The following is a 19,599-nucleotide window of genomic DNA, read 5'->3' on the forward strand; positions in this document are numbered from 1 at the left end:
TCAGATTAGATATAAGGAAGAAGTTTTTTTACAGTGAAGGTGGTGGAACACTGGCAGAGGTTGCCCAGAGAGGTGGTAGATCCCCCATCTTTGGGAACATTCAAGGTCAGGTTGGACGGGGCTCTGAGCAACCTGATCTAGTGGAAGATGTCCCTGCTCATTGCAGGGGGTTGGACTAGATGACTCTTAAAGGTGCCTTCCAACCCCAACCATTCTATAATTCCATGATTATTATGTTGTTATTATTGATCTCAAACAGGACATGAAGATTGCATTAACAAGGGCAGCTTGTGAGCCCTGGTAAAAGGGATTATCGTGCTGAGCCACTGCATTGGTTTACAAAGCAAAATTTGAGTGAGGAAATGCAAACTTTGCATTTTACACCATTTTGGTACCATGGCATTTGCCCTTCATATAAGCATCACTGTTTCATTTGACCTTATCTCCCTGGTTCCAGATTAGTGGTGATATGAACTGTAGGCTGATGAAAAGCTCTCTCACTTTACAGGGCAGATTTTTTCGGGTGTGATAAATTAATATTCCAAAGAGACTTTTCTCTTTCATCTTCAAGGCAACAAATCTACTAGCTAGATTTCTGTCCCCACCTGCCCTCAGCTATGCTGTTCCTCTTTACCTCTGTCCCTTTCTGAATAAGAATTAGTTTTTCAACAATTAATTTACCTCACTACCTCTGTAGGACACTAAATTTCAAAGCCTCTCTCAGACTAGCAACACAGCCGTGCCCTTCCATCCTAATTGATGGCTCTGCTCGAGATGACAGCAGGTCCAGCTGAGCCGCAGGGAGCTGAGGGTAAGTGAAGAGCTGAAACCCAGTTCAATCTAATTCTTAAATGAATGCTAGGAATCCCCCCCACTTGTAAGTTTATAATTTATTGCCTGTAATTTTCTCCACTCATTCCAAATTTAATGATAGCTTTGGTTTTCTCTTCGAGTTAACATACCAGTGACTATGGATAATCTCTGCGTAAAGTCAAAAGCAGCTCACGTGATAATTACAGTGGGAGCACAGCACCTACTGTTCAAGATAGTCATCCATGAGAAAGTGCTTGCATGATAGCTAAGGTGCTGAGATCAAGTTGTACATCTTTCTTGTACTGTCCCAAAGCTATTTTATTAGTGGCTCAGCTTGATGGTGGTAAACAAAAGAACTGGAGAGACCAAGCACAACCCTTTGCACCAATCTCTTTGCAAGAGATTTCTTGGACATGATGAACTTTTGAGGTCACAGTTTTTTGTGGAGTCATATTGTTGAGTAACTTTACATTTACCCCATAATAATTATGATGTAGTGGGTTGAAAATTCCTCTTTTACACTGTGGAAGATGCTTTGCATCCACTTTTTTTTCCAGGAGCAAATGAAAACAATTCTGACTGAACAAAGCAGAAGGAAAATCCAGTGTATGGTAGAAGCAGAATACCTTTTTTCCCCTCTGTTAACTCAAAATCAGCATTGGTTACTTCATTTTAGACACCCCTCAGCTGGAATGACTAGTGTCAGAGGGGCAATCACTAGAGAATACACCATGTCTGTGTTGTCCAATATGGAAGAGAGTATGTATTAACTTAGACTGTCCCCATGAAGCAAACTGTGACTTTAATTTTGGTTTTCTTTTCGACTGTTGCAGCAGAAAGATCTCAGAGTGGCACTGTATTTTGTAGTCAGGTTTATAGCAGATTGATGGAGAAGAAAATGGGACAGGTCTGCTCACCCTTCCTGCTACACCTCTGATGTCAAACAGACCACGAACATTGACAAGCCCCAGGGGAGGGGGGAATGTACGGGCGTATTTGAGCAGCACTATTCAGTGCTTTTCATTTACAACAGAAAAATCAGGTTAAGCCTGAATATCCATTTATCATTTTCTTCCTTTTTTGTGTTTGCTTGATCCTGTAGAATTGTGCGTGTATGGTTAGACTGGGAGAGAGGCACTTGCAACCATTTTGGATACTACCTGGTGGTGACCCGCGGATCCAACAATAGCCTGCTGTACCAGCAGAGACTCTCAACAAGAAAGCACCATCTTCAATTGCAAAAGCCTCTAAAGCAGAACTTTGGACTTTCATTAAATCAACAAAAATGCATTTATTTAAGAGCAGCTCCATTTAGTAGCTAAATTCTTAAATCCTGCCTGTCCTGAATTTTGGATAGCTCATTCCCTGCCGCTTCAATATAACTACGTCCATCCTGCTGTAAGAAGTGGGGTACCCTGGCTGGTACAATGAACACAATTCAGAGTGTCAGTACAATGTTAATGCCGCTGCTGGTCTCCCAGGAAGCATATGGGAGACGCTGGGGGGTACTTGGTCACAATTTAAGATATTAAGCTAAAAGGAAATGTTGTGGGTAGATGAATGTTTTCATATATAGGCCTCATTTGCAAAAAATGAGTGATTAAACTGAATCCAGTCTCTCTATAGTACTTTGGTGGTTAAGTGAGAAGGGAAAAGATGTTCTGGAGGTCTGTGATGGAAAACATGAACATTAACTCAGAGCAGGAACTCCTCATGTTCTTTACAAAATGCAGATACCTGTAATAGATACCAGCTCTACTGGAGAAAGGCTTTAGGAAATGTTGGTTAACGTTTTATTCATTTCAGTATGGGACTGTTGTCCAACATCTCCCTGCTCCGTGCACTTTGATTCTGAAACGTGGTACTCAGCAAATTTTGAGTTTTGTCTCTTTTATTGTTGGTTTTAGATTGACAAGTATGCTCAGCGGGATCTGAAGAAAGGGCTTCATTTGTACGGGACAGATGGAAATATTGGCCTAACTAATGCGTGGAGCATCATTCAAACAGATGTAAGTCTGAGCTTTTCTTTTTTTCTTCCTCCTTACCCTCTGGATTCTGTAACAGCATGTTCTGGGTGTGAACCTAATTAAACCTCCGGATCCCAAGCCAATCTCTTCCTCCCACCCAGTCAGCACATTAGCAACTAAACTCTCTGCTTTTTGTAACAAATGGTAATTTTTATTTATTTCTCCTTTGACCAGGATAGCTTATTTCTTTTAAAAATTTGTATTGTGTTGACGCCTAAATATCATATAGTTCTGTGCTGTGTGGAGAGCGAAGGAGATGGTCAGACAGGAAACAAGCAGTGCCTTCTCTTTAAAGTCAAAGGGACAGCTTATGTTGGAATGAAGAGCAATAGCGTAATAACAAAGAACCACTTCATCCCCTTTTCATTTCTGTCCCGTCTCCTTTCGTTGCTATTGTTGGTTTCCACTAGTGTAGTCAAAATGGAAACTGGCCATGGTGTTTACAACCTCCTCCTACAGTCAATACGTTTTTCCCATCAGAATTCAATCATCTTCCATCACAGATGGGCTGGGAGTGCTTTCTGCTATGTTGCCACCGCTGTTGCATCCTTCTGCTTCTCTGACAGCATTCTGCTAGTGTTTGTCTCCTAAGAACTGGTGAACATATAGCTGGCTTCCTCCTCTTGTCCTTGTCTGGCTTGCTGAGGAAACACCATCACTGACAGTTCAGGTTTATTAGCTCTGTCCTTCTCTTTTCATACTCAGTTCAATCAGTTCTCTTGGGAATGATCTTTCTGACTTTATTTTCTCTGCTTCTTGAATGAGGAAAAGTGCTCCAACTTTTCTTCTGCTTTAGGAAGAAGCACTTGTACTGCCTTGGCTTCACTCAAAAAATCTTGCGTAGCTTTCTCAAATTCTCCTCCAGAGGCACTAGCGTGGTACAGACAGGCAGGGCTTTAGTCTTGCCTCTGACGTCTTAAATCGGCCAAAGATGATAATCCCTCCCAACGCTTCAAAGATTATATGAACTATTTGAGATGATGGACAGGCTACCACATTCTGATATGATAAACCTGCTCGTTTACCCTTTACTTCCTCTATTGCCATTTGGGCTGAAATCCTGACCATCTTTCAGTCTGATAGTGTCAAGATTCACATATACTCCTCTGTATGATACAAGATAACAGGAGCAGCAGGCTGCTAAGAAAAGTTCTGAGAACTTACAAATTTGGGGTCACTACAGAACAAAAGAACTGGTTGGCCAAGCTCCGTGTGTGTCTTTGGAGCTGCGGGAGCTGCCTGTATTGAGTGCAGTAGGTTGACAGCAACAGTACAGTGTGTGAAAGACAAACAGCTCAGGTCCAGCAAACAAGCTAATAAGCTTTCCAGTCCTGCATCCTAAAAACTGCACGTGGAAGGTTCTTTCGGTTACATTTAAAAGGCCTCAGCGTCTTGCAATGTTGTTAATATTTTTCTCTTCCAATACTATGATCCGATATGAGAGGGCATCAATTACTGACAAGAGAAATGCATTTTGTGGTGCTAGCCCAAGAGCAAGCCGTGTGAAATACAGATAGAATTTTTAATATAATTGCTTGTATCAAACAGTATTGGAAGTTTTACTCTTTTACACTAACTTAACTCTGCTTAGTAAAAATGTAGTAAAAATTACTAATATTAAGATGTTTGCAGTAAATATTAATCTGGTTTCAGTCACATCCCAAGTACTGTTAAGAGCATATAGCAAACGTGGGGGAAAAAGCATTATTTGAAGGTCTTATGGGATATAAACCCCATACTTCTGCTCCCCTTTCTGTAAAATAGGTGTAACAATATATACTATGTCTAGTTCACCTAGTCACATTTTTTCAAGACGTTCACAAGTTGGATTGGATTCAGGAAAGATGTAAAAGAATAATGAGAATTTTGGAATTTTACATTATGGTGAGAAATTTTAAAAGGTTTATATAACCAGGAAAAGATGAAGTAGTGTTGTGATTGCAGTCCTTAAAAAGAGAGCAGGGAGGTAAAAGGGTTTTGAAAGAAAAGGGCTCTGTAATTCGTCCAAGAGCTAAAAACTCAAGAGACAGTTATCTGATGGTAGGATGCCATTGTACAGCAGGATGGTGGATTCTTTTTCTTTGAAGTCAAGACAGGGTTTTTTGTCTAAAAGAAATGGTCCTGTTCAGTGACAAGCTTGGGTTTGAGGCAGGACTCAATAGCCTGTGGTCTGTGTCGTGCTACTGATCATGCTCGATGGTCTTAATGATTCCTTTGGCCTTGAAACCTATTACAGTTTAAAGAGTGTCTTACAAGTTTCAGATGAAACTAATGTTAGCTAGGTCTTAGGAGCCCAAAAGATGATAGGAAAGTGCCGTCTCGCAAGCCACGTACAGTCATGTTACATCACTCTCTTTTCTGACATGGCAACTATGAAATTACTGTGCGCTGTCTTGACAGTTCCATAGTGTTACAGTCTCCGTGCTCCCCATGCTGGGCACCGAGGAGAAAAGCAAAGAGCTCCCACAGATCCATTTTTACCGCTCTGCGTAATCGGTTTTCACATGTATCTTTCAAAACTATTTAGGAATAGACTATTGCAGTGGTGCAGCGAAGGCATCCCAGCATGGTTAATTATGTAAAACACTTTGCAGTTGGATAGCGCTATGTAAATGCCAAGTCTTATTTTTTGTGTTCAGTAATAATCGTTATCCCTTACATCCCTAATGAGAAAAGTGTAATCACTGATAGGAGGACTAGGGCAATAGAGGGCACTTTCTAAAAGGAAAGTCCCGGCCCAGGCTTTCTGTTTGCATTCTGGCTCCTAAGAGACAGCTCCCAAAATGTCTCAATGACGTGGACATGTCTCAGCACTGACTTTTCTGATGGGGCCGGTAGACATCGGTCATTGGTTGAGCTACGGGCCGTGTCTGTACGTGGATGGAAAACAGCAGCCTCAGAAAAAAGCATGACATGTAAAAAACATGACAGTAGCAGAAATCATGAGTCCTTCTCCCTTGGCCTCTCTGCATTCACACTCCTTTCTTTGCAAAAGTATTTTTCAGAGCTTGAGCAGAAGGACGGCACTGTGGTTGAAGGAGTAGGTCAGACATGAGGGATCTGGCAGAGTTCTTCATTCCTCCTACCATTAGCTTAGATAGAGACCATCCCCACCCTGAGTTCACTAAGTACGACTGTCTATGGCAACTTTTGCTTAAAGAAGGGGAAAAAAAAGGTTTTTTCCCACATTTAGATGGCATTTGATTTCTGTGGGACGGGCCGATCACAAACCAGAGGGGAGTTCTGACTGGAGTGTGGATACCCGGAGCGCACACGGGGAGTGGTGATTACTGTGTTTCTTCTTCGAGTGTGAAAGGCCTGAGCACCTTTTTTGGGGGGCTTTCTTCTCTGAAGCTTTTGTGCCTTGAGAAATGGTTTTCCTCTTTTCAACAGAAGCACACAATTCCTGAGTAACTGGGAACAAGGAAGAAACAGGGTCCGTCAGGCCCGTCTTTAAGGAGAAAGTTGCAGATTTGGTCCATGACTGATCTGTTCAGATGAGCGATAAAGGAGCTGGGTTGAGCTGCATACATGCAGCGCATGTTGGAGGAAAAGCACTAGACTCATTCTGTAGTCGTATTAAGCCTCTAGGTCAGGGAGCTGTTTCAAATTAGAACATTTTATTGATTTCTTTTTAAAACCTTCAGCTAACCAAACTCACAGCCTTTCTCACTAGCGTTTCAAACCTTAAAAGGAACAGAAACACAAGCAGGTGACTTTTGCGTGTGACTATGAAAAGAAGACTATGAAAACTTACAAAGTGATTTTAAACATGACTAAAATTCTCATAGTCTAGGATGTAAGTTACCCTGAACTGCATTACACTCCTTACCAGCCAGGACTGGTTAAAGTTACAGGTGGAGATCATCAGGAAATGAGAAATAGGCATTAATTTTTAAAATGTCGCTTCATCCCCAACATCCTTGTGATCAATATTTGAACACTTCTCCTTTTAACTAACCAGGCAGTAATTTGAGAGGCACGCAGAAAATGCATTAGCTTCACTAAAGTGAGCAAATTCAGCTCACTTTTACTGCTGTGTGATGCCTTTCATGTCTATTTAGACCACTGTAACTGCGAACAAAATTTGACCCACCTCCCTCTACCCCAGTCATTGGTTCTGTTAGATCCAACCATGCTTTAGGATTACTGCTGAGGTAATCCAAACCACCCATTAAACATGATTTTAGAATAAAACTATCTTATTCAACACTTTTTACAGTGAAGGCGTATAAAAGGCACCCTACGCTGCCCCTACTTCTCTGTCACATTCACAAAACCGGAAAACGAGGAATTGCTAAAACCTGTTTGCAACAAGGATTGGGTGTCTGTTTATTTTCCGGAACCCTATCCCAGCCCGTCTGATTTTGCAGGAATTTGGCAAAGAAAACAAGGCCTACTTAGCCTTCAATACTGGGATTGCCTGTAAAATACAATCCAACTCCTTAACATTTCTATTGCACCAAGGTAGAAACTTTGTGTTTAACAGGAATTACCAGCCCTAGATACCCCATGCTAGAGCAGCAATTACTTGTTAACACAAAAATTAAGCTATTTGCAAGCAGCGTTGCATTCCGTAAATACAGCAGAGAGACCTCAGCGTGTTCGGTGCTGCTCGGCTGGGAAAAGCCCTCCTCAGCAGCACGACCTTTGGCTGCGTCGTCGTCTTGAGCAGCCCCTGCGTGTCCTGAGCTCTTGGGAACCGATGAGCCGCTTCAGAACCCCACGGGTAACAACAGGGGAGTGATTTATGTCTCTTTAACAAAGAGGGGAAAAAATGTGTTTTGACAGCTCGGGCGACAGAGCCTCCCACATGAAACGTGTGAAACAAACAGCAGCGTGTTGTCAGTATTCCTGGAAATGTTCAGCAACAGGAACTTAGGTAGTCAGAGGCATTTGACAAGCGTTTGCTTGTTTGAGCAACTCTGCCACACACCGTACGAGTGTCCCCAGAACTACTACCCGATTGTCACCCGACTGAAGTACCCGCATTTGTTCATGCGGGCAGGCACAATTGCACCTAATCACGCATGCTCCTTCACAGGCGCAAGCCCTAAAATCAAGTGGCCTGAGGTGTCCAAGTCAACGTGTCTTGAAGTTACTGCTATTCAAGACAGTGACATTTTTAACAGATTACCCCCTTTAAAGTGTGTTAGTCAGTCTGGGTACCCCAAAATAAGGACTATTAGTTTGTAATTGTTTCTAAAAAATATAAGTGTATTGTTCCCTGTTGAACCTAGGAACAGAACTCATCAGTTAGGCAACCTTGTCTAATGTTATCACTTAACTAGTAAAGGGAACAAGACAGGACTCTAAATGTGACCAAAAAATGAATGTGGTTGTAGCAATAATTAAGTCTGCGATTGCTTCGTGGCAGTCAGCCAGTTTAACTTTCTGGCATTGGCAGAACATCAGCCTTTGTAGAAGAACACGAAGTCTGGTATAACTGGCTACGACAAACTGCTGGTGACAGAAATTCTCTCTCACGTGACCTGAGCTTTCTCCATCCTCCAAGTGTAGGACTGTCTCCAACTATCCTGCTCAGAAACGTCGTAAATTGTAAAAGGAGAACATTGCTCTCAAATCTAAGAGGACTCTCAAAAATCGCCTTATTTTGCTCTTTGTCCTCAATATTCCTCTTTCTTCTAATAGTCCCTCATCTCCCTCAACAATTTGGCTGCTTATCGTTCAGCTTCATGCACACAGGATAAATCAGTTGCTTGTCACATGATCCAAAATCACTCTCACACTCTGTTCTTTATTTGGGCTCCATAATGAAGTCTCTGAATTTACTGAGCTCTCAGCTTATGCGTCTTTTTGGCTTCTAGCTGGACCCCTTTGCTGAATCTGTACTGGTGACCCATTCAATCCCACTGCTGCTTGTTGCCTTGTTCTTGCCTCTTTGACCTCATGCCATGGGTCAGTGCCTCTGCTCCCTAGAGACGCCGTTCACCGGACTTCGTCTTCATTGAACACTGCTTGCTCGTGTGCTCTCTGGTCCCTGTGGTGTTAGTGCTCTTCTGTGCTCGTCACCTCCTCTTCTTCAGGATTGTGCATCATCCGCTGCTTAATTCCATCGCTCGTTCTTCCTTTGTCTTCCAAAGACGTGACATCTCTTCCAGTTATAGTTCCAGACATTATTTCCTCCAGTCTCAAGATTATTGAGGCTCGTGCTACTTCACTCTTTTTTACCCTTGATCTTTCCTTAGCCCTTCTTCCCATTGCTGGGACTGCCTTCTCTCCCAGCAGCGGCAGGCAAGGATCGATACTTAATCGTCTGCTCTTGTACAGTACACAGAGGATCTGCGTGGCAGGCAATGTGTGTCCCACTGCAGCTTGTCTTTGCAACTGCATCCCCTCCTACTTCCACCTTCTGCCTGACCAGGAAGTTTTACTCTTTGGAGTCCCAACCCTAGGTCGTGGCCCAGCCACCTTCTGCTTCACAGGCTCCATAGAACAGCTGTCCTCAACCTGCTAGTGAGCCCTTCGCTGCAAAACCTGTACTTCATCTCCTGAGTCTGTCAGACTTCGACACCCTCAGCCATGCAATATCATGGGGAGAAGGGGTCTAGTCCCGATTTATGCAAACTTGTGTCACTTGTGTTTGGCCAGAACATCACTCAAATGTCTCAGCCCCTACTGCCGCACTCTCTACATCACAGATGAGCCACATTTTCAAGGCTTGCTATTTACAAGCTGTCACTTCTCACTGTCTGTCAAAGAGCTGCCTCCTGACTCTAATGGTGACAGCCTGCAAGACCTTCTTGTTAGATTTCCTGATAAACCAGCTTTTCTCAAATGCATGCCATGTGTTCCATGCCACTGCTATCTGCTTTTGGGACCCGTTATGCACGGAGCTCCTGTCTTCTGTGCAGGTACACAGAGGAAAAAAAGAAAGTCACAAACTTTTTTTACTTTCAAGTCAGTTTGTAGAAAATGAAGCCTGTAAACTCACAAATCACACAGTTGCAAGCTAAGGATTGATTCCTGCCACGGACCAAATCAGAATTCTGAGCAGAACCTTGGGGGGATAGATGTTAGTCTGGGAAAGATTTCTGACTTTTGCTTGGCAGAAGAAAAACAGTGCTGTGAGCACGGAAACGTCTCTATTGTGGACAACTTTCTGCGAGCGCTTGAAGCACCGTATGATGCGCGAGGCAACGCGTGACACCTCTGCCCTCTATCGGTCTCGAACGGCAGATCCTCTGTCTGCAACAAGACCTGAACACTCAGCCCTTGTGCCCATAGACTCTACAACTATTAGAGGTATATATATATATAGGGAAAACTCTCCCTCAGGCCAGCGTAAACATCAGGATCTGAATTAGGTCCTTGGTCCTGGTGATGCAGACGTCTGCATGATTATGAGTCTATCAGAAATAAGAGCAATGGTCTTTATAGGGATGTGAAAAATACTGTACAGGCTTATATAAAATCACATTTGAAAAATAAGATCTTGGCAAGTCATTTGGGGCCTAAGTAGGTGGCTGGCATAGCCTTGAAAAAGTGTGAGGTACCGCCAGCAGCAGAGAGCAGTTCTGCAGCCCAGGGTCGTCTTGTTTTACTCGTTAGTGGCAAAGTGTCTAAATACCGACAAACTCATACTTTCGAGTTAGCATAGGAGTGACAGGTGGTGTACACATCTATATGGCAATGAGTCTTACCTTATTCTGTATCACAGGAATATACCAGTTCCCAGAGGGGGAGGATGGTCACAGAGCCGTTCCCTGCACTGTTATGTACATTTCCTATACCTTTCACCCCACTACCAAAGTGGAACAAACCTTCCGAGTTAGCACTAACACAGTCACCGTACACCGTGTCGTCGTATGCAGACACTTAATGCAGACACTCAAAGCACCGCTATTTAGCAGCATCAGGTGATGACATTAAGGAACTGCACCGAAGAGAGAAGAGGAGGAAATACATCTTTTGCTGACTGACAAAGACTTTCAAGGGTGATCAGTAATTAACAGCTTAGAGAGAAATTTGCCTCGTTAATGTCAATCATGATTTCAGAAGTAGTGTGCCATAGAGATCCCAGTATCTTCACCCTCTGGGTGCTCTATCTGTATCTTAAATAATTTTTTTCCTGACAACAAGCTGCAAACGATTGTTATAACCCTGCTCAGTCACATCAACTCTTAACGTCAGTACTTGGCTGGGGTTGTCCTGTTTCAGCTCCCGCAGTGTCCTGCCACTGCAAGGAGGTGTCTTTGCTTCTTGTATCAGCATTAGCTACATACCAGACCAGATTTAAACATAATAAAAGAGTGGGGGGAAAGGGTCTATTTGGGTAAAGCTGAGGAAATACTGTATTTCTTTAAAATTTCAAGCCTCTGCTGGTGTAATTGAAATGCACTGAATGTCCAACTCCAGGAGGCAGAAGTCAGAACGAGCAGAAGTCAATGACAGATCATACTTACGGTATCGCCTCGGTTTCTTCTTTTTCCAGTTCAGATGCTGTGGAGTCTCCAACTACACTGACTGGTTTGAAGTGTACAATACAACCCGGGTGCCGGACTCCTGCTGCTTAGAGTTCAGCGAGAACTGTGGACTCCATTCCCCAGGGACCTGGTGGAAAGCGGTGAGTACCTCTCCAGCAGCCGCTGCCTTGCAACGCAGGTAGAGGGCAGGCAGCTCATTGTTTGCAAGGCTATACAGATGATGAGGTATGGTGTACCCTTCCTCATCTTTAATCAGGTGGTTTCAGAAGGCTCATTGACCTCCAATGAAACCGCCAATTTGATTATTTTTACGAGCTGAAGGTTTTCCTTTCAGTAGGCACTAAGCTGTTCCGCGTTGCAGACGAGTGCCTTCCAGCACTGATCTGGAGCACAGCCTAGCTAGCTCTAGCTAGGAAATGGCAGGATTGTCCCTTCTCATGTCCCACCTCTGGAGTCAGGTAGAGATAAAGGTCCACACACGCATAGCCCAAGCCCTGGAGCAGCAGCCGTAGCTTATCGTGGCCCAGGCAGTCGTGAGGCAAGAGGCCTGCGTGAGCCCAGAGTGCCCCGCTCCTGCCGGGAACCCCCGCTCAGGGGCTCCCACTGCTCAGCAGGAGAGTGGGAACTGTTCCACTGAATTGCCAGAAGCATTTTTTTTTTGCAATGAGTTTCTGCACTTGCCTGTAATCAAGTTCAAAACTCCATGGGATAATTTCCCTTCAATGTCCTCAGCAAGATCTTTCCAGAGCACATAGTCAGAGCCTAAATTCGTCTCTGAAATTAGGTCAGCAATTCTTTGTGCTAATTACAGGTAGTGCAATTACCCAGGAGGGGTGTGGAGTAAGGCCAGCTGATGAAGTGGAATTCTAAGGAAGTTTTGCTGGTTCTAATGGTTTGTGAAGACATTTGTGGCCACTTTCTAGTGAGATTTTCATATGCACGGATTGGCACTAGCAGAGGCTGAGTTCCAACCAAACATGGCTCCCTTCTACCTCTCAAGTAGCTCCAAGTCAAATTTTTGAATTTAAAAGTAGTTCTTCTATTTTATTCAGGGTACCAAGGAGATCAGTGCAGGTGAATACCATGTCTTCTGGTGGGCATTAATAGTTTTTCCTTTATACATATGTGAAAGCCACTAACTGAAGGCTCAATGATTCTTGGCCATGGACATTTACAAGACAGAGGACTCAATTTTTGCACAAGGTTGTCTTACAGACGTTAGTTATTATTTACACATTATTAAAAAAAAAGGTTTCACTTGGACCAGTTCCACCCTCCCTAAAACTAGGCTGGGAACGTGAGGTTACAGCTACTGCAGAATTTAAAGCAGGAAGAAAATAATGGAGGAGTGCCCCGACTGCAATTAGAAATGATATTGAAAATCGTATGAAATGGGCCCACGTGCAGCAGGAGTGGCTGCTGAGCAGCTCTCAGGGGAACGTTTGGGTTTGATATACATAGCTGTATTATACTACTTGTTTTCCTGAAACATGAAGAAAATGAAAGGCTCATTCTGAAGTTCTAACTGCTTCTAGTTGTTTGTTTAAGAGGGCAAAGAGGACCCAAATCCACTGCTTGTTTATTTTTAGTTACTGGCCCAACTTTTATATGCAGAATTTTGGAGATGCACTTTCTTGTGTCATTACAATCAGTACCCCATGTTCAAGCTTCAACCTGGAAATACACGGTAGTTGCTCCAATGCTGAAATGATAATCCAGGCTACCTAGCAGCTTAGTCTGATCTGGCTCTTTTCTGTCTGTATGTTCCCAGGGGAGTAGAGCTATGTGTTTATGGCTAATACAATATTCTGGGGTTTTTTTCCCAGCCTTGCTACGAAACAGTGAAAATATGGCTCCAGGAAAACTTACTAGCAGTGGGAATCTTTGGATTGTGCACAGCTATGGTGCAGGTACAGTTTAATATCAATTTTCATATCCTACTTAAGTGTAACTAAATAAGTAACCATAGATCCAGATATACTCAGCCCAAGCCTGTTTTAATAATGCCAAATTTTGCATGATGTTAGAGTAAAACTCTGCAAGAAGATTTAAGTCTTTTATGTTTTAATTTAGTTAAAATACTATGTTCAAGGTACGGAACTAGGAATACTGCACACATTTTCTCTTTTATGATGCACGGCAAAGAGCAGGCACTTTATCACGCAGTTTAGCTAAGGCTTAGACTAGACTCATTGGAGAAGTAGTCCCCGCCCTCCAGAGACAGAAGCCTAGTCAGGGTAGGGTGAATTGCCTTTTAGGGTACCTGTATTTGTCCAGTAGTTCTCCAGCGAGGACCATCCGCTTAGGCTAAATATCTAACTTCAAGATGATAGCCTAAAGGTAGCTTAAGTCTTCAACCCTATCCTCAGTCCTAGGGTAAGTTACAAGTTGGGATGTTGTTACCATTACTCAACCTTGCCAATAAAAACCACGTTCCTTTTCTGTTAATTGCAGGGAAACTAGGTAGGCAAGATTGGCGTAGACGTGCCTATCAGATTTTTGACCTGCAGTTATTTCTAGCATAACTTTTGTCAAAGAAGAATCAGTCATCAGTATATACCTCATCTCTTGCTCTTATGTACCTGTGTCTTTAATCCAGCTTGCCGTGGTTGTGGCCATAGTCTAGCCCCAGTGGCACAAACCTTAGCCTGAGGACACACAGGTGAAAGCTGTGCTGGAGCTCAGGCTGCTTCAGCTTTATGTCAGCCCTCCATTTATGGCCCAGAGTCCCATTCCTGACGCAGTGAAGATGGAGCTTTAGTTTCCAGCTCCACCTCTCCCTCACACTCAACATATAAGCAGAAAGGATGGCTTGCTAAGCTAATTAATACCATGTAACTCCAGACTAAACCATGGGTGTGTTGTTTTTTTTTTTAATTTTGCATGGTATACCACTAGCAACAGCAAGAAAGCGCCTGGGATGAGAATTCCACTCACATTCCCACTAATGTCAGTTTAGGCAGAATGGCATGTACTTACTCTCTCATATGTCACATATTGGCGGTAACTTACTAATGCAAATGCCTGACTCCTCAAACCAGTAGAGTTTTGCGTTTTGTTTTCCAGTATAGTAAGCAGATATGCTTAGGAAAAGAGATAAGCACAACAAGGTCATATGGCAGAGGGACAATGTAGGACTGTTGTTAATATATTACCATATTTTAAAAACCAGCTTTTCAGCATCTATTCAGCATTTAGGGAGTCTTTTAAAGATACGTTAAAAACCCAGCAGCCCGTGTCAGAGTCCTTCTCATAGACCTTGATTACATTTAAGAGAATACTATCTTTCTGACAGAAAGAAATTACTAGTTTGCATGGGAGAAAACACTTCAGGCAATTTAAAAATGCTAATTAATATTCCTAGTAAATGCTGTGAAATACAAAGAAAACACCTCAAAACACAAAAGACTTTTAGTCTGTCTTCCAGCTGCACTATGTGATTGAATCTAAGTAGAAGGCAGTATTCAGGGGGTACTTCCAAAAGGCATGTGCTTACTATGAAACACCTAAAGCCTAACAATCCTATTTCACTGTGGAAGAACGGGAAATGAAGAAGATAACAGCTTTATAACCATTTTTTTTTTTAATTATTTATAAAGTAGTATGCGTGTTAGTCATGTACTCTTTCAAATTACTCATTAACAGGAACTACTATTTATGTAAAGACTAAATTTGAAGTGGTCAAATTAAGTGCTTAAAATAGACTTCACACAAAAAATTTCTACCTGGCAAACCTTTATTTCGATGACATTTTTTTCAGTGGTGTTGCAAAGGAATAGTAACAATCACTTAGTACATTCATATAAGTACTTCAACTGGAAATAAAATAAGACTCTCTTCCCCATCCCCTTTTCTCATGAAGTAATCCACCAGAGCCGGCACAGCAGGTCAGTAGTTGGGCTGGGAGAAGAACCACCACCTCCCTGCTGCTTCTCTTGAATAGGCTGAGTAGAAAGACGCACACGCTGTTGATGAGGCATTGATGGTTATGATTAATGCATGGACATTCCCCCACAGGGACCTGTGCACACATAGGCTTGGAAAAGTAAAGTAAACCACAGCACCCTGTGGGTCAGGGATGAACCTGATTTGCTTTGAAAGCAATAGCTACAGAGATAACCACACAGCCCCACAGCTGTGGGTTGCTACTATAAAATATTTTCGAGCAAAAGACATCCAAACATTTCTTTCCAATGTACCTCTTCCCAGTATCTGGTGGCTGCTTTTCATGGAGAAATCAACTCTCCCGTGCTCTCATTGTTCATTCTGTAAAACAGCAATACAGATAAGGAAAAAAAGGCAGGCAGAAACTAGGAACAGAACAAGGACGTGAACTGGCAGGAAACGCAGTGTAAGCATGCTTTTCTCTCTTTTATTTGTTTCAGTAAATGGGGGGGCATATTTACTGAAAAACGATTGTTTTGTTTTTTCTCCCTCTTAGATTCTCGGACTCACCTTTGCAATGACCATGTATTGTCAGGTAGTCAAGGCAGACACCTACTGTGCGTAGATAACTATTCCCAATCTTTTTGCTCCTCCTCCAAAGGACACAGGAGAAATCTCCTTCATGCTCATTCATCTGACCTTCCCCCCCCTTTGTACTATAAACTGTGTATAATGCTATCTTTCTGAAGATTTTGTGAATCACCCCACTTTACTGAAGGAGGAAGAAAAGAAAAAGTCAGTACTTGAACTGGCGCAGGTAAGAAGCAGCCTTGTCTTTAACAGAAGAAAACCTCCCAAGAGCAATGTTTCCTTTTCCATGGCCCACGGAAAGGCAAAGGAGGCGCTTATGAGGGGGCTGATCTGCAAACCGACGTTAGGAAAAGATTGCACTGAGGCAACCGCTGCGAAACCTGCCGGGTTGCCTTCCCGCATTTCACGGTCTGGAAGAGAAGGCATAGAAAATGAGTATTCTTCAGCATGGAAGGAAGGTACAGAGTAGCTAGCACTGAATGCAACTGTAATTTTGCTACAGTTTGCACACAGCTAAAATGTCAAGATCAAGCAGCCCTGCCTCCAAGCGTCTCAAGATGATTTTGTAGCCAGGAGAGGATCATCTTCAGAAATATGTTCTTTTAAAGGAGTATTTTTAATCTTATGCGCTGCAAAGTCAGGCTTTTAATCAGAATCTGTACAGTGAGATCTGGCTGTTAAGGGAAAACAATATTGGACGTTGTCTCACTTATTAATTGCCAGTGGCATATACATGGTTGACTGTATATGTAATATATATTACTTCATATACACATACTGTTCTGAAAGGAGGTTAAAACACCCAGCATCTAACCTCAGAAAGAGGGAACCTTTCTCTCCCATTTTACATTCCAACCGAAATAATCGAGTATTATTTCTTGTAGGAGGCACTATCACTTATGCCTCTGGGAAACAAATAATTACATTCAGCTGTATCTCCACTTCAGTAAACAACTTGTGAGTGGGCTCTCGCTGTCATTCTACTATGGTTTTATTTTTTATCATCCCTATTTCAAGTGAGTCTGCCAAAAAATATCACTCATTTCCACACTTGAAGATCCGTACAAAGCTGTCAGCTGTTCCTTCCCTGAATGTCACCATTTCGTTAATTTACTTTGGGATATCATCATCTGCAGGTATGATAGAGTTTGCCTTGCTGAGGAAAAAAAATCTTTTGCACATTGCTCATTTTTCTGAGAGTTATTAAGACGTCAGATGTTTTTATGCTTAGCTTTTTTTTTTTTTAGCTGCATGCTTACAACAGCCAAGACACACCAGTCTTTGTTAGAACTGGCGTGATCTCTCAGTTCTGTTTTTCAGACCCATCTCCCTCTGCCTGGCTGTTGTCCGATTTCCCCACCCTGCATTAGTAACTGAAGTCATTTACGTAGTACACTTCTGTGCACACCTTCTAGTGATGAGGTTAAGAATCAGCTGTTTCCTATTGTTCAAACAAACAGTTCCCCACCAGCGAGAAGCTGAAGCACCCCAGGGAAAGGACACAGCAGGGAACAGGCAGACGGAGCAATGCAGCTGGCCTGCTCCCTGCAGCCAGCCTTTGAGGACCTCTCGGCCACTGACAGTAGGCCAGAGACACAACCATGGTGCCCTATTTTCCCAGAAAGCTCGATGCAGCCATTCCTACTGCGACAGATTAGAAGCATGCATCAAGTTCGGCAAAAAAAGTTACCCTATTCCTTTGGTGCTTACAACAGCAGGTCTCAGCTATGAGTGACATTTTGCTTACTTTGATTTAAAGGCAGTTTCCAGCAGTAAAGCTGGACGCGCCAACCCACAGCCTGTTGAACAGCCTCCTTAACACCCATAAGTAACCCTCTTCTGGACCTGCACCACTGACAACTACTACTCTCACTGCTTAGGTTTTTTGTGGGGTTTTTTTCCCCTCTTTGCTGATTTCCTGCAGTCTTCGTCTTCTCACCCTCAGGCCCAAACTACTCCATGTGTTGTGGGGAAGTGCTTAGGACAGTCTCGTGTGTGAAAGAGCAAGTATCTTCCAAAATCTTACCCCCCCACCTTTATGCATCCACCTCTGCAGCACGGGGCATGCAGCCGTGCAGGCTAAGTTGAAAGTAACGTATTACGTGTGTGCATTTTAGGTGGATTCCCACTCACTCGCTATCACAGCAACCTTGCCACCACTAAAGGATTTTACTACCATGCTAACAAGCCTTGACAAAGGTTAACAGACCTTGACCCAAGACAGAGGTTAAACTGAGCAGCCCACACACAGGCGTGCTGCACCCCAAGCAAGAGACTTACTCTCGGTGTCACCATCACCACGGTCTCAGTGCTGTCTGCTGCCTGAGCCCAGGCTGACCTGCCAACAGTCCTGCTCTTCGAAAGATGGTGCAAGTTCGTTCCCTCCCTCTCTCCACTCTGTTCCTTTCTTACCTGCATAGACACGATTCCAGGTTAGATGTACCATTAGTTCTTGCCATGGTTTATAGTTTGTATGCAGATGTGCTCCTGCTGACAGCTCAGAGCTTCCACCACAAAAGCAGCGTAACAGTGTGATGAATACATTAATAAAACATTGATTTTTAAGAAAGATAAAAGGTAGACAAGTCTATTTGTAGTGATCCCTGCCATTAAAAATGAACACAGTGACAGCGGGCTGATGATGGCTCAGCTGATGGAGCAAAGCGTTGTGCAGAGCTCCCCCAGGGCAACTCTGGCCTAGGGAGGAGGGAGATCACAAACCCTCATCCTGCGAGTCTCCCGATAATACGTGCTGAGCTCTTACAGGAGACTGCTAGACTTCAGGTAAACCTACAGAAGAAACAAAATGAGAAACAGAAACTGAAGACAAGTCACACTTTGTGGTTCCCTCTAATCATTTTCCACCGTTTAGGTGTCTTTACAACAAGATAAACTGCCTCCATTTTCAAAAAACACGTATCCATAGGGAATATAAGCAATACTCACTTCCTAAATCGCAGTCACTGCAACAGAAACATATGGCACTAACTGCTGAAAAGAAAGAGAGGGGGGGAAAAAAAACGACAAACCAAGAAAACCCAAACCAGACCACATATTGCTGCTAATAATTTTTTTTTAAACACTACCCTTACACTGCCAACTGAGCGGCTACTGCAACTTGCTTATAATTTGAACTGGACTCTTTTTTTTTATATTTGATGTTATTAACTCTCTTCATACAGGCCAAATAGATGTTATGGTGCTTAAAGCATTACCAGCGCAAGCCAATTTCAAACCTCTGAACATACTACATATAACAAGCCTCAGACTTAACATATATTTTCTTTTTAAAAATCATTGCATCCTTTCTCTGCTGACGACGTCAGAATATTTTGTGATATGTAACAGCAACAATCTTTTTTTTTTTTTAAAACCAAAAAAAAGGTAGTTCCATATTATGCATAAAACTTACGTTGAACTGGTTGATTATAAATAAATACCCTGTAGTACATAATACCCATTTAAAAGGCTGCTTATATCATATGTATGCAGAGCAACACAGAAGTCATTCCAATTGCTTCCATTACTGTTTTGTCACTTTTAGTAATGTCTTTTCTATTATTTTCACTTATTTTTAAACATGGAGGACTCGATACATCTAAATTAAAGACAGAACCAAAGGCAAAGACATTGAAAGAGCGCACTCCTCATGAATATGCATTGCTCTTGCTGCTCAATAACAAGATGTGATGGCACAGGGCGCATGGCTGGACCTACTGGGTTCAGCAACATCAGGACTTAGGTTTTAGATTCAGTCCAGTATACTTCTGGCTTTTCATCCTCACAATTATTGTAATATATACACATATATATATATATTTAATAGGTTATGGTTT

General features: G+C 42.7%; 1 protein-coding gene across 1 annotated transcript; it reads left to right on the forward strand.

The window, feature by feature from the left end:
• Positions 1-2,720: 2,720 nt before the first annotated feature.
• Positions 2,721-16,732, forward strand: TSPAN4 (tetraspanin 4; the record flags this gene model as incomplete). Its single annotated transcript, XM_009572525.1, has 4 exons — positions 2,721-2,822; positions 11,296-11,427; positions 13,114-13,197; positions 15,729-16,732. Coding segments are annotated over 4 exons (387 nt in total), but the record flags the coding sequence as incomplete, so codon positions are not given.
• Between the last annotated feature and the right edge of the window lie 2,867 nt (positions 16,733-19,599).

This window comes from Fulmarus glacialis, unplaced genomic scaffold (assembly GCF_000690835.1).
Source record: "Fulmarus glacialis isolate BGI_N327 unplaced genomic scaffold, ASM69083v1 scaffold16622, whole genome shotgun sequence".
Lineage (NCBI taxonomy): Eukaryota > Metazoa > Chordata > Aves > Procellariiformes > Procellariidae > Fulmarus > Fulmarus glacialis.